Here is a 20,688-nt window from a genome sequence, read left to right as displayed (position 1 = left end):
CCATGCTTTTGCTGATGCTCTTCTTTCCAGCTCTGCGTTGCTGGCCAGATAAAAAGCCACTGTCTCCTGCGGGATGCATCATTGCGGCGTAACTTGTGTGACCGCCAGATGAACCTCAGGATAGCCCAGAAGTCATTAGACCTATTCTATCCAACCAGTTTTTAGCCTTTAATTTTTTTTTTTTTAAATCTTTTATTATCAAAAAAGTAGACTTCTCTCTTGTCTCCAACCTCAAAGGAAGTAGGCTCGAATCTGTTTCTCCTCTTGGAGCCCTGCAAAGGGGCTTGCCCGCTTTACTTGCACGTGTGGACATCGTAGACTCGTATGCATTCCTGGCAGCGGACGTAGCAGCACCAGTGGAAGATACAGTGGCACTTCTCTTTCCGTTTCTCAGTCCTCGTGTTGTGCCCGCGGCCGCAGCACAAAAGGTCACAGCCGTCAATCCCATGGGAAGTGACGTTACAGATCCTGTCACGAGTCCCGAAGGAACCCGTCTCAGGGTTGGGCTCACAAAAGTTGGGTGAGTTCTCATAGTAAACCAGGTCCTTCTCAGTCGGAGCCTTGAAGAAGTTGTATTTGGGCCGGAGGGTCTCGACCCAACCACGGGATTCCCGGTGTTTTTCCACCACCATTTCCGAAGCGCTGTCGTATTTGTCCTTCAGGTAATCCCCGATGACCCTGAAGTCAGGCTGAGACCACCAGCAGGTCTTCACTTCACAGCTGCCCGAGAGGCCGTGACATTTGCACTTCAGATGCATGAGTTCTATAATAGACTGGAAAAGAGAAGACGAGAAAAAGCAAAGAAGAGGGAAGACATTAGCCTGCCATCAAAACACATACTGCATTTTCCAATTCAGCCAGCATTTAGAATCATAGAATCCTACATATCTAAAGCTGTAAGTGTTTCCATAGATACATTTGCACCTTGTGAACAAGAATCATCTTTTTCCCTCAGTCAGAGCGCTGCTAAGGTACTGAGGCAAACAAAACATTCACAACTTGTTATTTTCAGTAGCTATCTCAGATTCTCACCTCGATTTTAAACACCTATCGAGTGCTTTCAGTACGGGTTGAAGTGATTTCGTATACATTAACATTTTCCTACCTGTGTTCATATATGAATATTTCAGTGTTGTCACCCAAGGACATGATTTGGACATGCAGAAAAGCAAAGAATGGAGAAACCTACTAAAATTATGCATTCAGGAGTGAAATACACTGCTATTCCATTTGGAAATCAAAGGAATGAGAAATGTCCTAAACATCCAGACCATAACTCCATTTATTACGTATGTTTTCATGTTTGCATCATCAAACAAGTTTCCAGCTTTACTGGTGGCTGTGTTCAGAAACCTGAAAACTAATGCATCATTTATTTTCAAGCAAATACGATTTTCTCAACACCATTTAGAAGAAAAAAAAAATTCAACTTCTGAATTTGAAAAGCTCATATTTCAACATAAAGCTCTGTCCTAGAATATATGGGAGGGAGATTATTGATCATTGGTTGCCCTCACCACTCATAAAATTAGTCCAGAGGTTTCTATTGATGCTGCCCTCAGGTATTCTCAGCCTTATGCAACTCACTTGATAATCTGCACTTTCAGACTGATCAGCAAATTTCTGGGTACGTGAACAGACGAGTGGCAGCCTGAGACCAAGAGATTTGCCATGATTCAGCACCTTGATGTTCACCAGGTGCTTTCCTGTGTTATTTACAGAGTATCACATGCCACAAAAGAGGTTGTAATTAGCAATGAGAGAGAACCACAAAACGTTTGGTCCGTGTAATCATGCTGAACTTAATCAAAGCTGCTGGCCTGGTGGTAGGGTTTGAACTCATATGGGAACTAATATGAAACACTGCCTGTGGGCTCAAGCTTAGCTCAAACCACTTGAGCATGGAGGGTTGGAACAGCTACCCATGGGTGCTGGCATGGTGAGAATGACAAACACCATTCCATAAAGCAGAGGATTTAAGATGTTCAGAATGGTTGAAATCTGTAGAAGATCCAGAGACAAATCAGTGCCAAAACTGACAGTCATAAGACCTCTCCAGACCTGAGATCATAGGGATTTTGCTCACAGCACATCTTTTTCTGAGATTCTCACTTTAAATCCCTCCTTTTCAGCCTATCCAGCTTCCCCACAGCCCTCTGTATCTCATCACCTATCCCAGGAATGCACAGTGCCTTGGGTTACCTGGGATAATTTGGGTCAGGGCTTGAGGAAACCACATTACTCCTTGTATTTGTCTTGCAGACAAGTTCTGTTTCAGGTGGTATTTCTTTATCTTGATAGATTGTACTCCATCTTTCAGACCAGCTGTCTTACGGTGTGAGGTGGAATAACTCCACAGAGGTTAGACAGCATCCACCTGAAGATCTCACACAAAATCCTAGCAAAACAGAGGCTTCCTAGCATTGCACAACTGTGCTGGCTTTGCTATGGCTCCGCACAGTCATACATTCTCCTAGGCATGTGTGAGGGCTTATCCGGAAGGAAAAAGACCACATTAACCTCTTTTGATTACAGTGATGTATCTTTCTTCCACTGAGGGATGAACTAATTTGAGTTTACTACATGAGAAAGAAAAGCAGCTGGAACGATCCACATCAGCAAAAGCTCTGCGATTTAATTTCACAAATTGTTTCCCATAAATTATGTTCTTTGGGCGTTCATGGACTGTTCTTGAGATAAAAAGAGAATGTCCTGTGATAGGGAATTTTCCACCTTACAAAAAAGATTCACTGTTTATGAGTCAGCCATGGTGATGAGGGCAAAACTTTATACTTTCAGTTCCCTCGTATGTTTTTTTCAGTGGCAGAAGTGAAAACGCACTAGCTGGCTGGCTTTGGGGCATGGTCCATGTTAAATCTGAAGGCACCAGAGTCACATTCTCTCTCATTTTCCTTTAAATATTCCCTGGGAAATAGAACACTGTTGAGAAGAGGGGTGGTGGGAAATGCTCTCCTGCCTTTCTCCACCCTCAAGTCTACAGGGCAGGATGGGGATATCAGGGGAAAAGGCTCCAAGCCATTGGGTTCCCTTCAAGAGCTCCTGAAGGATCACAATCCACAAACACCATTGACTCAGCTTTCTCCACCAGGATGGGCCCTTCTACACAATATGCCCGGAGTGGTACAAATGCTGGGGACTTCTGAGGCACAAGCTAAGATATAGATAGATTTTATAGGTCTGTAGTATGAAATAAGGGGCCTGCAGTTGTACATTTGGCTACCTAAATCTCACTTTAGGCAGCTGAGTTCTTTTATAGCAAGGCCTGGATGCATGTGTTCTGTGTGACTGCTGCACTCAGATTAGGATTCAGCTGCCAAAACACAAGGACATAATATAATTTCTGAGCTCCTTGAGTGTCCAAGGCATCAGATCACAGATGGAAGAGGACCTCCAGAAGGCCCACAGTCTTTCCCATTACAAGTCCAAGGACAGACTGGATGCTTCAGAATATCTTCCTTGGGTTAAACTAAATTGCCTTTGCTTAACCAGCTGAATCCTGCCCATAAACTTTGGTCCATCTCTCTTAACTTCAAATGTCTACAGTACAGACATCTCTGGCCATACAGCTCTCCTTCCTATACCCAAGTACAAATAGGGCATCACCCAACTGAGCTATTTCAAGATCCAAAACTTCATATTCCACCATGATCCATTTACTACGGGGTGATATGGACAATTAACTCCAAGTTAGACATTTACATCTGAATGGGTGAATTTACTTTAAGACCAGGCACAAGGATACATTGGTCACCTCCCAGCAAAGAACAATTTTGGGGCATGTATCACCACTTCATGACATAAAGCAGCCCAGATTTATGTTTGATTACTCCTCTTAGTTCCCTCTGGAGATAAGAAATCAGTACAGGAGATCAAGAAAGGTAAAAACAAATGTCCTTACGGTCCTTCCAGCTTCATTGTTGTGCCTGTTCATGGCTGACCGAGCATCCGGTCTGTTCTCTCGGGCATCAGCGAATTCCCGAGACACCATGCTCCCAAACTCCACGTCCTCACTGCAGCCTCCCCATTTCCAGCCTTCCCCTGGAGAGCCCTTATGACGAGTGTCACAGCCGCAGATGGTGGCCGAGCCTTCGGCACAGGACCTGGTCACTGCAAAAGCCACTCCGGCAGAAGCAATGGCATGGACGAAGGCGGATTCCCTGGTAGCTGTGAAAGAAAGAAATCGGTGAACATTGGCCTGCAAAAGGACCACGTGTGGCCATGATCAAGGCTGAACATCTTCTCTTGAGGGCATGGCAGAAAGCCACAAAACTCTCCTCTTATCTGTGGTGCAAAGACATTGCCTTACACTAGGCAACCGTAGAATCATAGATTGGCTTGGGTTGGAAAAAATCTTAAAGATCATCCAGTTCCAACTCCTTTGCCATAAGCAGGGTTGCCCCTCACCAGGTCACGCTGCCCAGAGCCCCATCCAACCTGGCCTTGAGAACCTCCAGGGATGGGGCACTCACAGTTTCTCTGAGTAACCAGGCTGGATGCAAGCTCACTGAGGTCAGAAAACACAATTTAACTAAGTTAAAAAAGAGAGCTGTTGGAGAGAGTCCAGAGGAGAGCCACAGAGATGATCAGGGGACTGGAGCACCTCCTCTATGAAGACAGGCTGAGGGAGCTGGGCTTGTTTAGCCTGGAGAAGAGAAGCTGTGGGGTGACCTCAGTGCATCCTGCAGTACCTAAAGGGAGCCTACAGACAGGAGGGGAGTCAGCTCTTGGAAAGGGGAGATGACAGCAGGACAAGAGGAAATGGTTTGAAGTTGAGGGAGGGGAGATTGAGGTTGGATGTCAGGGGGAAGTTGTGTGCTGTGAGAGCGGTGAGGTGCTGGAACAGCTGCCCAGAAAGGCTGTGGATGCCCCGTCCATCCCTGGAGGTGTTCAAGGCCAGGTTGGATGGGGCCCTGGGCAGCCTGGGCTGCTATGAAATGGGGAGGTTGGTGGCCCTGCATGTAGTCAGGGATTGGAGATTCATGATCCTTGAGGTCCCTTCCAACCCTGGCCATTCTGTGATTCTGTGTAAGTTCTTAGGATGGAGCTATGGCAAAACAAAAAGCAATCAAAAATGAAAAATCTCAGGGCATATAAATTATATTACATACTAATTTGCAGGCAGCGCATCACTTAGCCATGCACAGAGCCTCAGTGTTGACTTCTGATGAGTAGAAATTAGGCCATAAAAATGCAAATCTACAGTTAACATCAGCCTTTGTATTTCATGGTGAGACCAACACTCAAAGCTCCTTCACTGGGACAGCTGCTGATGGCTGGAAGGTGGGTGAATATCAGGATGGACAGATGCTTCCTTATCTAACTAAGCATTAACCCCACCCTCCACTCTAAGGCCACCTTGGAGACGGTGCTCAGCATATGGCATCATGCAGGTTCCTAACGCTTTGCTCACTTTGCCTAACTAAATTCCTGGCCAAGGGGACTGGAATGAGCTCTCCTTTTCTGTCCATTGCCTCATATGCTGCATAGGATGAACCAAAAGTTTCCACAACCTCTGAGGAAACCTTCCTTCACAGCCTTTCATCATAGATAGAGATGGGAAGAGAAGGGCAGCTCAGTGTTGGCTTGGCTTTCCTGGTTTCCAGTGCTTTTTCCACAATATACTGAAAAGAAAACCTTTCAAACTGCTTTGAAAATAGGAATGTACCAAAGGATCGGCTTTATTTTCAGTTTTCATTTCATTCTGTTTCTTCACTCACTGGAAATGACCATGGAGTTCAGCACTACACCTCAGAAAACACCTCTGCAATGCGTTTTGGCTTCAGGAAAATAACATTTTATCATTAAAAAAAGATTGTTCTCAATCCCTTGAGGCAGTTCGAAGAAGACAATGGTTCTGCTAACCTGCCTCCTTTAACCTTGTATATTTTACCACATGAGCTCATCTCCTGCCTATAGCCCAATTGACCAAGAACCTTTTGAATGGTTGAATGATCAGAATAGGACAGTACTGAAACATGACTGGACCCATGAAGGTAGGAGGTCAGGTTCCAGTTGATGCTGCTTCACCAACTTTCATCGAGCTTTGCTTCATCTGATGATATACCTCCACAAATCCTCCCTAATGTTCTCTGCACCACTTTTTGCTGATCTGAGCTTTCCCAGGGCATTTTGGCTTAATCTTTAATTTCTAGATGCTTCCAGGCTTTACAAACACAAGGAGAGTTTAATATGCCAAGCCAAAATACCAGTGTGTTCTCAGGGAGAAATCAAACCTGCACGCTTGCAGAGAAGTCTCGTCTGGACTGAAGGCTTAAGCAAGAACTTGTGCAGTGCTACTTTGCTTTGGGAAGGCTACCAAACACAGCAATAGGCAAATCAAATAATGTGCATGAACTTACAAGCAGAAGGTATGAGCAATGTCCTGGAACACAATGTTGCTGCGCATCATGAGGTTAGTAAGTCCCTGGGAGCCAGAACCAAAGGAACACTCAGTTCCACAATGTGATTTTTAAAAATCCCTATTCAGCATCTCTCCACCCTGAAGGATCCCAAAGCTGGTGACCATGCAGCTCTTTGGTTGTGCAAAAGCTTGGATTCAGAGCATGACCAGGTGAGTCCAGTTCTAACAGGACTGAGGACTCAGCACTTTGCTCTTGCCTAAGCTCAAATGGGATCCAGAAACTAAACCTCTGCCATGGGGAGGTTGATATGGTGTCTCCAAGGAGATTGATGGCCAGTCCCATGGTCTGTGAAAGGCAAATGCTTCTCTCAGAATCCAGTCAGATGAACTGCTAGGATGAGTTCCATTATCTTCTGGCGGAGAGTTGGAGGATACAGTGACCAGAGAATAGCTGAACCATCTCTGCTGCCTCCAGCTGCAGCCTAACTAATCCTAAAATTTTTCATATGATCAGAAAATCATAGAACTGTTCAGGTTGGAAAAGACCACTATGATCCCCAAGTCCAACCCCAACCCATTCCACTATGCCCACTGACCACATCCCTCAGTGCCACACGGTCCTTAAACACCTCCAGGGATGGTGACCCCACCACCTCCCTGAGCAGCCTGTGCCACTGCCTCACTGCTCTTTCTGAGAAGTTTTTCCAAATATCCAACCTGAACCTCCCTGGCACAACTTGAGGCCATCCCCTCTTGTCTTATCGCTGTTACATGGGAGAAGAGGTTGACAGAAGAGGATGTTTGCAAATGCCTTGGAGAATCCCCTGGGCTAGGACTGAAAAGAAAGCAGCTGCAACCACAGTGTTTGTACAGAAGGCTTTGTCCTGAGTGTGTGTGAGAGGAGTAGCCCTGTGTTAGGAGGGTTAGGAGTCCACAGGTCCTGCATTCTACCTGGGCTTTGGAGGGATTCATGAGCTCAGAAAAGAGGTGTTTCCCTGCATGCAGCTGCAGAGTTCTTCAAAACCCAGGGAGCATCAGGCAATGCTGGCAGAGGGGCTGCAAAACTGCCTTTTGCAGGGCTTGGGCACAACTAAACCGGGGAGCACAGGAGCACAGCTTTTTCTGCAGGTACCTAGCTCTGCCTAAATCCCAGTCCATTACATCAACTGTGCACTGCTGCTGGCCCTTACTGAAAGCCTTCAGCTCCGGGAAGGTATTGATAGGATTTGCCTTAAGAAGCTCCAAATTATACTTGGCTCTTCTCTTCCCAGAAAAAAAGAAAAAAAAAGAAAAGAAAAAAAAAAAGCCCACTGCCTTTTACAGCCTGTATATGCCGTAATCACTCCCCTGCTTTTGAAATGCAGCCACCCCTGGGGTGGAGTGCAGCCACCACTTAACAGCACACAACAGGAAGCAAATAGCATTGTATCTGATGGTAACTACCTGGGGAATGCAGGCAGGCAGAGCAAAGCTGAAATCTGGCCCCGGGCACTGAGGTTAGGAGTTTGTCTCTTGAGAAAGTTGCAGCCAATCTCTTTAATGACTGCATGAAATTAGGGCACTGGGTTTACTTCTCCTGCCCCTAACTTCAGGCAGCAAGTTCAATATTGACGCAGATGGAGGAGAGCCACCGCCTGAATCACGTCCTGCCACCTCCCCAGTTATGGGACTGAACTCCCATTACTGAGCAGACATGACCCTATGGAGCACCAGAGAGCTCCCCAGGTTGTAGCTGGAGGCGGTGTGGCTGCAGGAATGGAGAAGGAGTGTATAGAGATACAGATAAGCAGAAGGAAAGCATGCACTTGTAATGGAAATGAGGGGTTATTAAGGTGCCATATAAAAATGCAAGAGACTTAGCAAAGATAACAGGAAAGTGCAGTATGTTGGTCAGGTCGCCTCATTCCTCTCTGGGTGGTTCTGGTAGCAGGAGACAAGCATCTCGTTAGGACTTGAAGAGGGCTTCTGGAAAGTCATCTGGCAAGGGAAGGTTGCTAGGGACTCATATGTCATGGGGATGCTGGCTTAAGAGCATCTTAAACACTTTGTTTTCAGTGCAGCACAAGGTCACCATAGCTCTGGCTTGTTTAATTCCTGCCTGCTCCTGCTCTCAAGTTTCCCTGACTTGGGGGGGATCTAAGGTACCCTGGTACTGTGTTCAGTTCTGGGCACCTCACCACAAGAAAGACAGTAAGGCTCTGGAACGTGTCCAGAGAAGGGTAATGGAGCTGTGAAGGGCCTGGAGCAGAAGTCTTGATGGGGAGCAGCTGAGGGAACTGGGATGGTTCAGCCTGGAGAAGAGGAGGCTCGGGGAGACCCCATCATTCTCTACAACTGCCTGAAAGGAGCAAGAAAAGGGTTGGCTTCTTCTCAATAATATGGAAGGGCATGGCCTCAAGCTGCACCAGGGGAGGTTCAGGTTGGATATTAGGAATAACTTCTCTGAAAGAGTAGTGATGCAGTGGCACAGGCTGCCCAGGGAGGTGGTGGGGTCACCATCCCTGGAGGTGTTTAAGGACTGTGGAGGTGTGGCACTGAGTGATGTGGTCAGTGGGCATGGTGGGATGGGTTGGGGTTGGACTTTGGGATCATAGTGGTCTTTTCCAACCTGACTGTCCAACCAATCCACTGTCATTTCTGGAAATAGTTTTCTAAAGAGCCCATTCTGTGAGGCTGGGAGTCTGAATGGTGCATGTAGAACACCCCCGTGCTCAGCAGGAGCATCGTTTCAGTATGCAGAACGATATGGTTGGGCAGTATTAGTATAAGAATTCAAAGTTCTGAAGATGATGTGATATAAGATTCGATTTCCTGCTTTTGCACAGCTTTCTTACGGGACTTGGTCAGCCTGTGCTTCTGCTTCCTTATCCATACACCTGAAAACAACCCTGCCTATCTCCCCAGGGGCCTGCAATGCTCAGTTTAGTGATGTCTTCAGAACCGTAGGCAGAAGGCGTTGGAGCTGAACAAAGGTTCCATCAAGATGTGTGATGAGAAAGGCAAATGAATAACCACATAAATATTTTGACTGTCTGACATACGAAACCTGCTCTTATAGGTTCTGCTGCCCAGACAGTGACTTATTTTTCCTCAGTCTTTCTCTTGGTGACTAAAAGATTAACCCCAGGTCAGACAGATATTCCAGATGTGAGGGAAGAAAGACTGGTGAAGCAGAAGGACAAATGTCATGGTTCATTTCTGTTTTAAAAATCCACAGTCTACTACTTCTGTACCGTAGCACTGAGCCCTGTTTTCTCTGCTGTTGACACCCTACATCTTTCCTTGCTCTCTGCTCAGTTAAAATAGAGCTAGCAGCAGGCTCCTGGTGAGAGGGCCACATAACCCACACTCAGATATGTTAGGAACTGAAACTGCAAATTCTCTGCCCTGGACCACAGCTGGAAGAGCTAGGATGTTTCTTAGAGAGGGAGGAACTGCTATTTCCACTGGGGACTTCTTAAAAGAAAGCAGTGAGATCTGTGCAGTCTTAGAAAGAAAAGAAAGGGGGGTCTCCTGCTTGAGGTGGCTCTGGGCTGTACACCTTCCGAGGAAGGAAGGAGACCTCAGCAACCTGGAGAACAGAGAGATGAGCAGCAGGGACTCAGCATCCCACTTTTCTGGGTGCTCCTATTGAAAGTATGGAAGTTCCTCAGTATATGGGACCCTGATGTCTCTAGGACAGCTACTCACACTACTCTGTGGAGCTAAGCCAGCAACATTCTACTTGCCAGGATATAGCTGCCATCCCTTTTAAAACATGGCCCTTAGTGTGAAACACTGACTCGGTACCTTTTTGGCCTGGGTGATGTATGAACATCATGAAAACAACAGAACTGTCACAGATTGCCCCTGGAGATGCATAGCAGTGAAGGAAAGAGTCTCCAGGTGTTGGACACTCCTCCTCGTTGATCATTAGTGTCTCTGCTCTTGAATAGAGGATCATTCTCCCAAGCCTACCCTAGGAATGGCACTGCAGTGATGTGGCTGCAAACTTCAAATTTCCAGCAATTTCTTTAGAGATCTTGAAAGAATTATTTAGGAAGCAGGTTAAAATGAAGGAAATGTCCCAACTGCTCAACAGGACTTCAAGGAGGAGCACCCTGCTTTCTCTCTGCTTTGTTTTTCAAAGCTAACACAGAAGAGAAAGCTAACTGTTGTGTCAGCTATTTTAGATGCCCAGGCAACCTGTTTCAGAAAACTCATCTCTGAGGGGTTGAAAGTGTAAAGCCTTTCCAACATTTGTCTGGTAGGGCATGCACCCAGAGAGTGTGAGAAAGGGTTTAAATTCCCTCCCTGGCCTGAGGGAATACAAACCCACAGCTCTCATGCTAGGATTTGCACGAGAGTTGACACTACATTGACTCTGGATTAAAAAATAATCTAAATAAAACCCTCAACCAAAGAAACTGGAAATAAAACTGGATGCAGGCTGGCGATTCTGGAATTTGGAGTCAGCACAGTCCCACCTCTTATACTGAGAGCCTTTCTTAGTGGCTCAGGCTCCTCCTAGTTACTATGGTTGGGATAAGGCATCATGGATACTACAGAGGTGGAAGGAATTGTCCAAAGACGGTGAGGAATTTGTGATATGAGCTTTGAGGGATTAGGAAGCCTATACTCTTTGACTCAAGTCCCCTCAGCTCAGTCAGCCTCTGGTGCTAAACCTACCAACCAACAGAACCCTCAGAGCCAAGGACCAAGGATTCAGTACATGGAGATGAAGTTTTCCCCCATATGATGCTCCTTGCACAAGATCAATCCCTTCTGCAAAAACTGATGAGGAAAGAAGTGAAGGGTCACACCTCTGATCATTGGATGCATTTTTCCCCCAGGGAAAGGAGGAGGAAAGGTGAAATAAAAAGTGTCTAAAAGCAGTTTATTTTTATGTTCACAAAGAAGAAAATGGTATGCCAATCAGAAATATTAAATACTGGCATAGCACCAGGTAAAAGCGGGGAACAGGGAGCCCCATGGCACATGTTGTCTGAAAGATTCATCCATGCTGCAGAGCCAGTGTCCAAGTGCTGGAGGGGAACAAGAGTTGTTCCCATAGTAAAAGTGGGGGAGGATCACAGAGGTGTCACAGGGAAAATAGTGGGAATGCTGGAAACAAAATATTGGCTTTCATAGCCTCAGATATATTCCTCCTGCTTGTAGCAATAGAAGATTTCAGTTCAGACAAACCAATTAAAAGGAGTTTATAGAAACTAACTGGCTCAGCTTCAGGCTTCCTTTAGCTCTGCTCAAGAGTGGTCCCGGTGTTCGTGTTCCCCTCAACACAGCCTTGCCAACTTCAACACATCCTGCATCACCATCTCCAGGCCTGCTGCTGGAGTCTCCTCAATTACACCCTGAGCACAGTGAGAGGGGATCCTTTTGCCAAGGCTGTGGGTTGTTTTTAAAGATTCCCCTTCCACCCACTAGGGAAGGTGAAGAGGAGCAAGTGGTGGCCTTGGATGCGCTCATCACAAGACAGAAAGGGGCAAGGTATGCTTCTTGATGGTAGGGCAAAACATTCCAAAGAGCACATTCCCAAATTCAGCAGTGCATGCTGTATTCATGCTGCCTATAATTATGCTCACTGTAAGGCAGTTTCCAAAGTCAAAGCAGTAGGAAGAGATCTTGAACTTGCTTAAAGCTTCCTTTTCTGTACTTGGTGGTCCTCCAAGTCTAAATGCCAAGTAGTCAAGTGCCAGGCTCTGGGTTTCCATTTAATCACAACACTGTCAGTCAGGCAGGAAGCTTTCAAAATTATTTTCAGATATCTCTGGGGGCTTTAGGGAGGCTACAGAAAGGTTGGATCCCAATGATTGCATCACCCAGTGGGCTACAAATATTGACCAAAATCCCTCTCTGGATATGAGCAACCATGTAACCTGCCTCAGTTTCCCTATTTGCAGAAATGCACTAAATTCATACATCATGGAACATAAAGAAACACTCATGGATGCATTCAAATGGTGTGCTCTAATGACTCACACCCCTGACCAGATCTGGTGTACTATCTATAGAGGATAGTCAAAAAGTTCAGCTTACACCCCATAGCTGGAGCTTTAAGTATTCTATCAGCCTGCAAAGGGCAAAAGAGAGAATTTTTCTGTTTGCTCTATACTGCATCATGTCTCATTATACAAAGAGCAATGCTCATGCTTGGGTCACTCTTGCATAGAGCCTTCCAGGGCATATGGATTAGTGGGGAAACATTGGTGGTAGGTGGATGGTTGGACTGGATGATCCTGGAGGTCTCTTCCAACCTTGGTGATTCTATGATTCTATGATTCCAGGAGAGCGTTGGTACCTCAACCTGCATGTGTGCTGAGCTGTGCAGACCATGGCTACTTCTAATAAGCACCTCATCTGGACTTATAGGTACTGCAGGTCTTGGCTGTACCTCCAGGACTCTCCAGAGCAGCTCTGTATTGCACAGGGAAGACATGTCCACAACTACTCAAACCTCCATCAATCCTTTCCAGAAGAGCAGGATTGCATGGGATCCCTTGGACGAGAGTCCAAGAGAGTAGAATCTATTATGGTACAGGATCCCTGGACACAGAAGGATCAAGTCCTTTCCCCTACCAGCCCTTTGTAAGATGACAGTCTCGGCATAGGTGTACAGACTGATCTGAATGGTTTGGAGCCACATGCTATTGAAATCCGAACCTGCTGCCTTTTGGTCATGTGTAGGTTTGTCTTGGGTCCCTTCGTCTTTAGGTGCATTTCCTAAGCAGGCTTCTCTCTGTGCTTAGGGGAGACTACTTTGCAAAAATCCCAGTGTTTGGTGGCTGCAGGTAAACAACAGTATTAGGTCTAACCTCCAAAAGGGATGGAATACATGCAGCTCTCCCACCGCAGGCTTCAGAGCATCCATGAGTGCAGAACGCCCACAGATCCCACAGAGCTCCCCCACAGCTCCACGCTGGGCTCTGCATGATGCCACAGCCTCTGCCCTTCACCACAAGAAGCCATGCCAACTCCATGCCCAGCTGATTCTGCACTGTTTCTCATCAAAATCCAGCTCCAGGGTTTGTTTGACTATTTTATCCTCGTAAAAATCAGGCCCCAAAATGCAAAGACTTATGCAAATGCAAAGCATAATAACAAGAAGCTAACCACACTTTTGCATATCTTAAAGGAAAGGTTAGGTTTGGGTCCCATCTGTGTTTTGAACGAAGTTCTGATTGAGTTCTTGTTTCCTCTGAACCAGCGTGCTAGTGTCAACACATCCCTGCGAAGATGAAAGGCCCTAAAAAGACATTTGATCAGATTAGCCATGATTCAGATCATTGGAGGGAAATTATTAAATGGGCAATTCCTGCCAAGGATAAGAGAGAACGTTGGATGGAATGAGGTTTGGATGAACTCGGTTTGTAAAATCCTGAAGGCCGAGTTCCTCTAAAGCATGCGAACAGTGGCTTTTATTTGTTCTTTTATTTATTTATTTATTTTCTCTTGTTGGTTGCTTATGGTTATCATTCCACTCAGCACAGCGAGGCTGCAACCCCCAGTGCCTGTGCTCCCAAACAGGTAGAGCCAGCTCATGGAGCGGGGCCAATGCGCGCTGCCTGCTGAGCAGAGCAGGGTGGGTCGGGGGCTGGAATGCTCTCGCTAATTAGCTGCTGTCAAAATAACCCCAGGTGACTGCAGGTAAGCAGACCCCCAAGATAAGCAAATCAGCAGGATGGCCTGGTATCAGTAACCCGTGTCTGCTGCTTGCAAAGCAAACATCCCCCTATCTCCTTCTCTATCGCCCAATCTCTCTGTCGATCTAATCATTGTCATGTATGTCTCTCTACCTACTCTGCTCAATGCAAGCACGTTTTATCTGTCTTTCTGTTGGCTTGGCCATGTGTGAAACGCTCAGCGGTGGTTCCCCCCCACCTCCCATAAATGTCTTCTGAATATTTCATCTCTGTCTCAAGGCCTGAAACTCACCGTCTCTCAAACTGCCCCAAATTACCCTTGTCTCCCCATCCGCCTGATGTCCCTGGAAGGCTTGAGACAAAAGGAAGCTGTGTGCCAATTGGGGGTTATTAGCAGAGATACACCATGCTCATTGTGGCAGGACTGAGTCCTTAATGAAAAGGGAAGGCGGAGAGGGAGCAGGGAAGGACAAGGCTGAAATTCTCCGCGGCGCCTTCCAGGTTAAAGGGATCACCGGGGTCTCTCCTGGCCTCGAAAGAAGGCAAGAAGAAAAGACAAGTCCCAAAGAGTGCTATGCAAAACAGCCCCGCTGGTCAATAGGATATGGGCAAGAAAAGAAAAATAATTGTATTCTGTTATCAGAAGCAACATGGTCCAACAAAAGGATTGCCTTCGCCCACCTGAGAATGGAATGCGAGGCTCCATTTTGCTGCTCTGATCGTATTTGACAGCCCCCCTCGAGACTGCCTGGTTGGTATGGCAAATCGTCCTTATTACCTGCTGGGGTGAATGAATCCCCCTTTGTGCTGGCACTGTCACGCCGCATTAGGTTGACAATGGCCCCAGATATTTTATATGAAATTTGCCCTCACTTGTGATTAGCCAGCACCAACTAAGTCATAGCAACCTAGAACTATGCATTGGCCGGGCCCCGTTGTCGGCCGAAAGGGAAATCCCTATTCAAATGGTTTAATAAAACAATCTAAAGGGCGTGTGAATCGTGAAAAGCATTTTCACTTTTCTCTTTAGCTTAATCTCATGGTCGCTGGGATATTGTGCTCCGAGCAGACCCCAGCAGGGTGTGGGCTAAGGTCCCCCATCAACTTCTTTTACAGCCTCCTTTTCTGCGAGTTAATGATATACCGGTGTGATTGCCTCCCGCAGCAAGAAGAAACACGCATTTGATGAAAAGGATGGACCTCCTAACACATCCTAAATGGCAACAATTTCTCATCCAAAGGTCACAGGTCATAACCTGGATTTTGAATCACCACCCAGATCTTTTTCAAAGCCTGGCTAAAGCTGGGGGATTCTGCCGGGCCGTTTTGCACACAGACAGACAGACACACACACACACACAGAGGCACTGAGCTATCTCTACTGGGGTTCCCACTTGAGGCTTGAGTTTGGTGTTAGAAACAATGAGATTTTCCCATTATTGTTATTGCTATTATTATTTTTGCCTACAGTTTGCTGTCTTTTGCATCCTTTCAACCCTGCACTGAGAGGGAAAGTGCGAGCAAGTGATGGGCAATGCAAGGTGCCTCCTACACAGCCCAGAGCTGCACCCAGAGCTTGAGCAGCACCCAGTGTGCAAGTGGAGGGGAAGGAGAAGTGTAGGATTCCCCTTTCTGGTTTTCACTGCTACTTCTCGCTCTGGCTGGGGAGCAGAGGCAGGATGTGGCAGCAGGCAGAGTCTCCACAAGGCTAAGGAAGAGTTGAGTGCTTCAGTTTCAGCATTTACCTAAACAGGGGAACGTGGTGCACTGGTGCATCTGCAAAACGTAACTGGAAATCCCCAGGGAAACAATCTCTTTCATGAACCTCCCACAGCCAGGCTTCCAAGGCCAGAGCTTTGAGATGCACAGGAACTCCTTTTTTTTCCACCTTTGCTGTTCTCTATTCCCCCTACCCCACCCATTCCAACATAAAGTGTTGGCTGGAAAGGGTTCTTCCATTGCTCAATACTCTCCCTTGCAAGAAGAGAGGGGCTGCAGGCTCACACACAATGAAAGCAGCCCATGCTCTCTCCAAGTTCCCTTTTGGCTTTGGAAATCTACATTAGCCTCTCCCAGAAGATGTTCACACCAGCTGTGGTATGTTTCCACTGCAGCTTTCCATCTAATTGTAAGCCATCTGGGGCAAGGAGTGATTTTGTTATTATGTGCTTGTACAGTATTCAGCACAATGGAGCCCTGATCTCTGCTTGGGGCCTTGGAGTCTACTGTAATACAAATAATTAACCATAATAGAGCTGGGCAAATATCTTAATAAAACCATAGAATCAATTTGAGGCAATTAAGCAATTTTTTTTCGGCTTGCAGAAGCTTTTGCTTTGCAGGCTTCAGTTGAAAAAGGAAGGAGGTTTGGGTGCTAGAGAAACTTCAGGGGAACTGCTCACTCCCCAGCAACCTTTGACAACTCTTTCTTTCCTTCCCCTTTTCCCTTTTCCCTTTTCCCTTTTCCCTTTTCCCTTTTCCCTTTTCCCTTTCCCTCCTTCCTTCCTTCCTTCCTTCCTTCCTTCCTTCCTTCCTTCCTTCCTTCCTTCCTTCCTTCCTTCCTTCCTTCCTTCCTTCCTTCCTTCCTTCCTTCCTTCCTTCCTTCCTTCCTTCCTTCCTTCCTTCCTTCCTTCCGCCTCTTTCTTTCTCTCTCTTTCTTTCCTCCCTCCCTTCCTCTTCTCTTTCCTTTTTTTTGGGTTTCAGTTTCACACAGCTGGAGAGGCAGAGATGTTTTATGCAACTACCAGAGCACATAATACACTTTATCAACAGCTTGGGAAAGAAAACATGATTTGGAGTCTGGATCTGTGGTTCCTGGGGAATGAGGGGCTCACTCTCACAGCTTGACTTCAGAGCAGCTCACCTGCCCTGCCTCTGCCTCAGTTGCCCTGCTTTCTGATCCCTGGTACTTCAGCTAGCAGCTGAAGCAATGGGATTGAACATCTATTTAGACAGAGAGGAATAAGAGAAGTACAAAGCCTGGGACACTGACTGGATGATTTACAAGCAATTATGAGTCAGGAGATAAGCTCTGGATGACAGATATTCTGGTTATAGTTGAAGCTGTTGTTCTCTGCAAGCGGAAAAGTGAGCTAAATATATTGAACATCTGTCTAAAGATGTATTCAGTTCTGTACTTGTCCATCAGAGTGCATGTAAGGACAATACAGAATGGAGTGTATTTTCTAAAGGTGTGCAAATGAACTGATCTATAAGCTCATCAAAGCTGTAACCTCAAGAATGGAAATACACTACCCTTTTCTGAAGGAAATAGCTCTGTTACTCCATAAAGACATCTGCTGGCCAGGTGGGTGCAGACCTTGAACTTTATCATGCATAAATCTTATGGCCATACATCCCTGTGCAAAGGCAGTTTTGCTAAGAGAAGTCTGTGAAATGGTGATCATCCTGGTCTTGGTCCTGGTCATGGAGAAATGGGTCCTTCTACTTAACAGCTGATCAGGAGAATCTGAACCACGGTGCTTTTAAACTACAGCTCTCCCTGTGTTGCACATGTATGTCCATAATGGGTCATTTTAGCTGCCCTATTACTCTGCAGAATAGAAAATGTGTCATCAGTTTGAATCAGGAAGCTGAGCAAGAGCATGCAGGATGAATGCTTGGCTAGGAGATCATCTGGCAGTCTGTCATATTTAATGTAAAGCCAAAGACTTTAGCTCTTGGTAAATACTAAGACCACAGAAATTAGATAAATGGAAGATCTCCTTCAGATTCACTGTCAATGTTGGCCTATTTAACTAGGGTGTCAAGTGTTAGACAGAGTTTAAATAGCAGTACCGACAATACAAAGCTTGTAGCTTGCATCTACTTGTGATTTTAAATACTGGAAGATCTCACACAAACTGTCTAGGTTGGCCCCACCAAATATGTGCCAGTAACTACACTGAGGATGGATGCCATGCAGTTCTCATTGTGTGGTGTGGACAAATGTCATAGAAGCATAGAATCATGGAATGGCTTAGGTTGGAAGGGGCCTTAAGGATCGACCTGCTGTGAAACATGCTCTCAGTGCAGGGATGAGCTCCATGAGCAATATGTCTTCAACTGGAACATCCAACCTGATGCCCACCAAGAAGCTTTCACACATGATAGCTTTCTGTTCCTCACCGAGTCACACAGATTTCTGAACTGGTGACCAGCGAACAAGTTTAAAATTAGGAATAGCTGTTAGTACTGTAAAGTTTTGGTCTCCTGCTACCTGATCCCTCCCATAATCAGAATGGCAGCAGAGTTGTTGCAGCATGAGATAGCGACCTGACCTCAAAGAAACCCAACTTGCTGCGAAAGCAAACGATACCTAACACCTCCAGACAACTCTTTCTCAACCAGTCATCATTTGTATTCATAAAACAAACCAATTTCATTAATCTTATGCTTAAATTATTTTAAGGTTCCTTAACTCACACAACACCCACCCACCTAATTAGAGAGATGCATTTTTCTCACCCAGCCCCATGTCATACACTCGTCAGCCTTGTGGTGAGTGGAGCTGGAAGAGTGCAGACTATGGAGATGCTCTGCTATGGAGATGATCTCTTCCAGCCTGATCTGCACATGGGTTTGATCCTCCCAGGCAAGGAAAATGATGGACACATAAACTGCATAACTGCCAGGTGGTGTTGAAAGCTGCTTTGAAAACAAGGGGTGTGAGCAAGTGGGAAGAAGAGACAGGTGCTGTGGGTTTTATTTCGCAGAAGAAATGTAGGGTTCCAGCTTCCACCTCTGTCTATGGGTTCATCTGCATTAATCCATCATAAGCCAAATGAAAACCTTTGATGAAGCAGTCTCTTCCTCAGGCTACACATCACTACTAGTTTTGATTCTTCTCTTTTGCATTGTGAGTCTGCTACAGAGCTTTGAGAGAGGTGCCTGCCCAGAGAGGCGGTGGGTACCCCATCCCCAAAGACACTCAAGGTGAGGGCAGATGGAGCTGTGAGCACCTGATGGGGCTGTGTGTGTCCCTGTTCACTGAAGGGGATTTGGACAAGATGGCCTTTAAGGGTTCCTTCCAACTCAAATGACTCCATGACTCTATGATAGCACAAAATCTTGCAATGCTTATACCTCTTATTCTTTTAGTTTCAAATACACTAAATGCCTGTTTGGTCTTATACCAGCCCTGCCTTCATGTCTGACAACTGATCATGATGTTATTCCTGATTTTGCATCCCAAATGCTCCTGTAGTTCTTCTGCAGGGTGCAAAAGAGCATCCACATCCCATAGCTGGAGTGTGGGCAGCCCAGAGCTGGTGGGAATAACGCAGGACCGCTGGCCCAACACATCAACTGGGATGAGAAGGAAGAATGATGACCCGATCTGCATCCACTGTCTTCAGTGACTTTAATGGGAGTGGAAGGCATTTATCAGGCTGCTGGATGAACCCAGTACCTTAAGGGTTTACTAACAGCACACATCGCTTTCATCCCTGCCTATCTTACAGCAGCAAATCAAAGTCACGCATCTGTGGTCTCTTGGGATGGGAGCTGTGAAAGATTTCTCTCTTGCTATTAAATGTAATCTCCCTTGGTGGCAACGCTGACACTGCCCTACGTAATAAGTGGAGGCGGATGGTATGCGAAGCGTGAAAAAAATCAGAGAACAACCAAGAACCCTTAGGAAATGTCTTTGAAAATCAGTTACTGAATAAATCTGGTAAAGCAGAAAATGTAGTTTGGCCATCAGCAGAAAAACATGGGGCTTGATTCTCCTCTTGGCCTGGTGTAAATTAGAGAGGCTTTTGTCTGATCTTGTGGAAGGAGAAGTTAAGCCAGTGTTACTGAGGGTGCCTCTTGTTACAGAAGTATTATTCTGAGGCACCTCACTTCCTGCAGTTTTGCAGGAAGCTGTTGTTTGGAAGCACTTTGCTCTGAAGGAAAGCACTTTAGAGATGCATTGACCGGCTCAGAACAGATCCAGAAAAGCTTAAAATCATAAAAATCAGAGCTGGACCTTGCCCCTCTCTGCCTAAAGGCAGGATCCAGTCTGCCTAAGCTATCCCTGACAGATGTTTGCCTAACCTGTTCTCAAAAACCTCCCAGGTTGGAGCTCCCACCCCTTCCCCAGGCGATCTATTCTCATGCTTCACTACCCTCACCATCAGACCGCACTTCTGAAGGTCTAACCCCAAACCCCTGCCTGCGATTGAAGTGGACATGAAGAGGAGCTCATCAAACTAACCTGGTCAAAGCAGAGGAGGAGGCGGAAGTGGGGAGAAAGAGAGGAAGATGAAGGAATGTTGCAGAGCAGTATAGCATCCGTGATAGAGCTGGGAACGGAGCTCAAGTCCCTCGGCTCTGTGACTTGTGTCTGAGTCACAGTATCAGCGGGGAGCCCTTACCTTATTAATCCCAGTGGTACCCCTCCTTCCTCCTGGCTTTTTTCCTATGCTCCCTCTTCTCACTCGTTTCCATTCCTCATGGTAATTTCCTTTGCCTTTCAGCACCTCACATGTGCCCTCAGAGGGAGAGGGTGTTGTAACATACGCAGTCTTCGGCTGATTCATCCTTTTGCTTGTACATGACTAACACTCGTGCTATTTGTCTAACTATTTCTATTGATGTACATTTAATATGTAAAAATTTAATTAAAGCGTTATTCATAAAAAAATATCTGGGCCAATTTAATATTTTTTTTTTTTTTAAATA

At 46.1% G+C, this 20,688-nt stretch overlaps 1 protein-coding gene across 1 annotated transcript in view; it reads right to left on the bottom strand.

The window, feature by feature from the left end:
* Positions 1–293: 293 nt before the first annotated feature.
* Positions 294–20,688, bottom strand: part of WNT3A (Wnt family member 3A) — a gene marked incomplete at both ends in the record, with an annotated part of 83,057 nt that continues 62,662 nt past the window's right edge. Inside the window, 2 exon segments of the mRNA XM_079538501.1 lie at positions 294–773; positions 3,920–4,185. Of these exon segments, the coding sequence (XP_079394627.1) occupies positions 294–773; positions 3,920–4,185 (746 nt within the window).

This window comes from Tetrao urogallus (assembly GCF_951394365.1).
Source record: "Tetrao urogallus genome assembly, chromosome: 7".
Classification (NCBI taxonomy): Eukaryota; Metazoa; Chordata; class Aves; order Galliformes; family Phasianidae; genus Tetrao; species Tetrao urogallus.
Note: the sequence above shows the minus strand (reverse complement) of the source record. Positions and strands in the feature narration are given on the sequence as shown.